Below are 6,000 nucleotides of genomic sequence, written 5' to 3'. Positions count from 1 at the left end.
TTTTGACAGAGTCTTACTCCATCACCCAGCCTGGAGTGCAGTGGCACGATCTCAGCTCACTGCAATCTCCGCCTCCCGGGTTCAAGCAATTCTTCTGCCTCAGCCTCCCGAGTAGCTGGAATTACAGGCGACTGCCACCACACTCAGCTAATTCTTTGTATTTTTAGTATAGATGGGGTTTCACCATGTCGGCCAGGCTGGTTTCGAACTCCTGGGTTCAAGTGATCCACCCGCCTCGGCCTCCCAAAGTGCTGGGATTACAGGGGTGAGCCACCACGCCCAGCCCAACCTTGGCTTTTTAAACAAATCTTCAGAAACGTTTTCTCCCAAAAAGTGGTTAAGAGCATGGACTCTGCAGCTAGAATGTTTTGGTTCGATTTCTGTCTTTGGCATTTCCTGGCTTTGTAGCTTTGGATGATTTGCTTAACCTCTCTATGCCTGGGTTTCCCCACCTGTAAAATGGAAACAGCACTGGCATAATACCTACCTTATAGAGTTATTATAAGGTTAAAATGAGGTTTTAATTGTAAAATGCTTGTGTAAGTGTTCAGTGCTCTATGTGTGTTGGCTCTTGTTATTATTATCACTTACTGTTTGGTAGGGGAGGAATGGATAAGAACATTCTTCATACAGAGGCCCTGGATAAAGTGGTTCAGTTTGCTTTTATTTGACTTCACTCCACTCCAAAAACAAACAAACAAATCAGTACTATTTTTTTCCTCCTACTTCATCTCATAAAGATTTCCTTTAATTGATGTATGAGCATTTTAGTTTAGGAGAAAGTTGATTTTGCTATTTTTTCTTGTGTATTATATGAGCATATATAATATCTTTCAATTACTTTTCCAGTTCATCCAGAGGAAGGTACTCAAGAGTTTTTTACACTTATTCACAGCTGTGATGTATTTTTATCTATTTATATACTTCAGTATTAAGCACTTGTTTTAATTTACCCGTTGCTTTATAAAATACCTAAATGTCCCTTACGACCACTCCATTTCTTTAGGATCATTATTCTTATTATATAAAAGAAAATCAAGGGGAGAAGCTTAAGAAGTTGCCTAAGACAATAGAGTTGTTATAAATTAAAAAGCAAAAGTTAAAATATAGGGATTACTTCCCTTGTATTTACCATATATTAGCAAACTATTAGCCAACTAGACTAGAATAGATAACTACATGTACTGTATTTGTTTTTCAGTCTGAGTACTGTGGAGGTTACATCTTTACTGGGAAACTTCGAGGAAGTATGCACATTTCAACAGACGCTCTGCCAAGCCTTGGAAGAATGTTCAAAGTAAGTGCGGCATATTTCTGATAGGATAGCCAGCAACATTGCTGTTTGTGTTTTGTTTTCCTTTTACCTGTTGCCTTTGATAAGGACACTTCATAGTTAGGTATTTGTTACAGCTTTGAACAAAGTAGCAATACATAGACAGTGTACTAGGTGGCAGTGTTCACAGTGTCAAACCACCAATTGTATATTAGAATTCTGTGTCTCGTAAATTACTTTTGACTTTATTTAAAAAATACATCAGTTTGCTGTTTCTGGTCAGTATTAGAGACAAATAAGGTCTTTTTTTTTTTAATGTTCCTTAAAGTTCTGGGATACATGTGCTGAACGTGCAGGTTTGTCACATAGGTATACATGTGCCATGGTGGTTTGCTGCACCCATCAACCCGTCATCCAGGATTAAGCCCCGCATGCATTAGGTATTTGTCCTAATGCTCTCCCTCCCCTTTCCCCCCACTCCCTGACAGGCCCCAGTGTGTGATGGTCTCCTCCCTGGAGACACATAAGGTCTTAATTGACCATGAATGACACCTCTGGCACTGATTACATATTTTCTTTTGTACATTGCAAATTACTTGGAAAAGTCATTCAAATGATTCATTCAGTTTCACAGATTTGGTGTCTTTGAATTGCTCCTGATACTATGTCTATTATATTAAGAGTTGAAACACACAGAAAGTGGGGGAAGGAAAAGTATATCTTTATGTGAACCAACACATTTTTGATGGCTAGCTAGATTGTCCAGATGTTTAACCTCATACTACAGTGAACTATAATGATCATCAGTCAATATGTTTCTATAGAAAGACTAATTTTTCAAGCAGCATATCTTGAAGAAGTTGGCAGCTTTCATCTCTCTAGGGAAACTGAGGTGATTACCTGTTATTTAAGCTTAATGGGACACAGGTGGTTGTCCAGGGAGAAAGATGGAGAGGACGCACACTAAAGGGACTTGAGGGGCCAAGAGGGGTCTAGATTATTGATATGCCAAGATGTTCACTAAGTGAGAAGGGCAGATTACAAACTAGATTCATAATCCTTATGTTTTCCATTTTATAGAGAAACATGTAGAAAAAAGCCCAAGAAGCATGTCAACATTTTTAGAGTCAGTATCTCCAAATGGTGGGAGTCTGAGAAATTCATTTTTCTTATTATGCTTTTCTGATTTTTCTACAAATGAAGACAGGTGGCTTATAATTTAAAACATTAATTTAAAAATTTTTGAGGCCACCCTGCCTAGCAAACACCAGACCTCCAAGATTACATAATATTCTTTTGTGGTATGTCATTTTTGGATTTGATTAGTTTTGTCTGTATTCGAACTTTAGATAAATTAACCAAGAATATTTTTAGTGTACCCAGCTAAATTTGAAAATAATCATCTTAAAAACAAACAAGCAACCGTACCTACTAATTCCAAGTAAGTATCTGACCCTATGTATTAGAACTATGTTTGGTGGCTAGAGTTTAAAGCAGTGGGCAAGAATTTGAGTTTCATGGGTAAAATGGTTATAATATAGTTTCTCTTTTAACCTTGGCAAAATATTCAGAAGGCTTTCATGCTGCCAGATTTAATTGGAATAATCTTCCTTTGCCTCCTGTTTCCTATTTTACATTCTGTGTTTTGTCCATTTTGTTTACAGGTTTCCAGAAAACCAGCACAAAGTAGGAGGTTGTCTACTGAGTCTCATGCCTCATTTTAAATCTATGTATCTGGCTTACTGTGCAAACCATCCTTCAGCTGTAAATGTGCTCACTCAGCACAGGTAAATAGTTAACATTTCCCCAACTAGGTGGTTTTGCAATGAGATCCTTTCTTAGGACCACGTCATTTGGAAATCCAAGGTCTTCAGTTGGACTCTTAATTATCCCTGTTCATGATGCCAGGAATTGATTCATTGTTACATGGATTGATTGCCCATTAATCCAAAGAATAAATTCTTGAGCACCTACTATGTGCAAGGCCCTGTACCAGCTGATGGGGATACAGGAATGAACAAGGAGGAGGAGGTCCCTCCCCTCATTGAGCACAGAATCTTGAGGGAAATGCAGATATTAAATTAAACGTTGTAAACATGTCATATTATGAAACAGTAAATTAAAAGGGTTCTGTGAGATAACATTAACATGATATCAACTTAGTGGGATGTGAAGAAAGGGTCAGAGAGAGCTTTCCTGAAGCAAAATTCTATTTGGAGCCTATCATTTAGCTTTCCTCTGCCCCAATGAATGTTTTATCTGAGTTGCTGACACATAGCTAAACTGCGTAGGTTCATCTCTTTTTGCCTTCCCTTGTCTGCTTAGAGAAAGTTTTAGGCAATGATGTAGCTACAAAGCAGGTGTGAGCTGTGTGACAGATACTTTAAGCAAAGGGCTCTGGTAATAATTATACATGAATATAAGTTGCTTCCGATTCATGATGAACAATAGAATAGTGTCTCCTTTAAGAATACGAGTCCTTGCAAGGGACCTAGATAAGTGTCACACCTCTCCTGCCATCCTTAGCTTCTGACTACCCACCCCTGACACATTCACTGACACATTCATCTGGGCCAGAAAACTGTAGGATAGGCTTGATGACAGAATTTTACCTTCGAAGTCATATGCTGGAAATCCAGGTGGGACAAAAGCAAGTCCAACATATAGAGACTCTTGACTTAACTTGGAGACTAAGATGCAGAATGGACATGGATTCTGGAAGCTGTTCAAGACTGAAAAGAATATTCTCTTAATCTGACCTAGATTTGAGCTCCCAGAGCTAGGCTAGAACATTAGTTGACATGAGCCTCCAGAAATGACAGAAATTTTGGTTCTTGTCCTGGTCTATTAAGGTGCAATATTTATTGACTTTACAAAGATGTTATGTAAGGACATTTTAAAGGTTGAACGCAGTAAGTCCTGCTTGAAGGTCAATTTTATTCCTCTGATAAATTTTGAACTCTTATGGAATAGCAAATATGGAAATTGGAGTTTAAAGAAAGAGAGGTCATGAACCTGGAATTTTTAGGCAAGTGGCTTAACTGCTTATAGCTAACATTAGCTAGTAATAGCACTGACAATGTGCCAGGCACATGATGTAAAAGCCTATGAGGGAGTTATTATTATTACCATCTCTGCTTTACAGATAAGACATTGGAAGGCTTAGGTTAAGTAATGTGCCCAAGAACTCATAGATCTTAAGTGGTTGAGCCAGAATCCAGGTCTGTCAGACTTCTAAAAAATGTTTTTATTGAGACATATATTTTATCCACAGAAAGAATAATGTAAATGCAAATTTAAAGGATCACAATAAAATGAGCACCTGTGTATCTACCACCCGGCTTAAGCAATAGAAAGTTACCCTTTTCTTTTCTCCCTCCCCTCCCCTCCCCTCCCCTTCCCTTCCCTTCCTTTTTTTTTTTTTTTTTGACAGAGTCTTGCTCTGTCACCGAGGCTGGAGTGCAACTGCAACCTCCGCCTCCCAGGTTCAAGCGATTCTCCTGCCTCAGCCTCCAGAGTACCTGGGATTACAGGCATGCACAACCATGACCAGCTAATTTTTGTAGAGTTGGGGTTTCACCATGTTGGCCAGGCTGATCTCGAACTCCTGACCTCAAATGATCCGCCCACCTTGGCTTCACTTGACAGAGCAAGACTCTGCCTCAGACAAAAAGCAAAACAAAAACAAAACAACAACAGCAACAACAACAAAACAAAGTCACTGCATCAATTTATTTTCTCACTATCTGTGTATGAGGGTTTCATTTTCTCCACACCCTCACCAAACATTTGTTATTGTCAGTCTTTTTGATTATAGACATATTAGTGGATATGAAGTGGTTTCTCATGGTGAGATTGATATGCATTTTCCTCAGGAATAACGATATTGAGCATCTGATATGGTTTGGTTCTATGTCCCCACCCAAATCTCATCTTGAATTGTCAACCCTACATGTCGAGGGAGGGACCAGGTGGGAGGTGACTGGATCATGGGGGTGGTTTCCCCCATGCTGTTCTTATGATAGTGAGTGAGTTCTCATGAGATCTGAAGGTTTTATAAGGGGCTCTTCCCCCGTCGCTCTTGCTGTCTTTCCTGCCACCTTGTGAAGGAAGTACTTGCCTTTCCTTCGCCTTCCACCATGATTGTAAGTTTCCTGAGGCCTCCCCAGCCATGTGGAACGGTGAGTCAATTAAACCTCCTTTGTTTATAAATTACCCAGTCTCAGATAGTATCTTTATAGCAGTGTGAAAACGGACTAATACAGCATCTTTCATGTACCTACTGGAAGTTCGTATGCCTTCATTCAAAGAAATGTCTATTCAGATCCTTAGCCTGTTTTTAAATTGGGTTATGTGTACTTTTATTGAGATATAATTTATATAACATAAAATTCACGATGTTAAACTATGCAATTCAGTGGTTTTTAATATATTCACAAGTGTGTGGCCATCACCACTGTCTAGCTCCAGAACATTTTTATTACTCCCCTCTAAAAACCCGTCCCCAGTAACAGTCACTCATTATTAATGGCTAATGATGTTGCGCATCTTTTCATCTTGCTTATTGGCTATTTTAATGTCTTCTTTGGGAATATGTCTATTTAAATCTTTTGCTCATTTAAAAAATTCAGTTAGCTGTCTTTTCATTGTTGAGTTGCAACAGTTCTTTATATATTCTGGATAATAGATTCTAACCAGATACATGTCTACCTTGGAGATACTGTGCA

At 38.8% G+C, this 6,000-nt stretch overlaps 1 protein-coding gene across 3 annotated transcripts in view; it reads left to right on the top strand.

Annotated features, from left to right (window-relative positions):
- The window catches only part of ARHGEF6 (Rac/Cdc42 guanine nucleotide exchange factor 6), a 117,256-nt gene that overhangs the window by 72,210 nt on the left and 39,046 nt on the right, over nt 1-6,000 (top strand). For all 3 annotated transcript variants that reach the window (XM_032757723.2, XM_032757724.2, XM_032757725.2), the window contains exons 8-9: nt 1,202-1,297; nt 2,938-3,060. In XM_032757723.2, the coding sequence (XP_032613614.1) occupies nt 1,202-1,297; nt 2,938-3,060 (219 nt within the window). The remainder of the gene's footprint in view (nt 1-1,201; nt 1,298-2,937; nt 3,061-6,000) is intronic.

This window comes from Hylobates moloch, unplaced genomic scaffold (assembly GCF_009828535.3).
Source record: "Hylobates moloch isolate HMO894 unplaced genomic scaffold, HMol_V3 SCAFFOLD_7, whole genome shotgun sequence".
In the NCBI taxonomy this organism is placed as follows: Eukaryota; Metazoa; Chordata; class Mammalia; order Primates; family Hylobatidae; genus Hylobates; species Hylobates moloch.
This window is presented reverse-complemented; position numbering and strand designations above follow the sequence as displayed.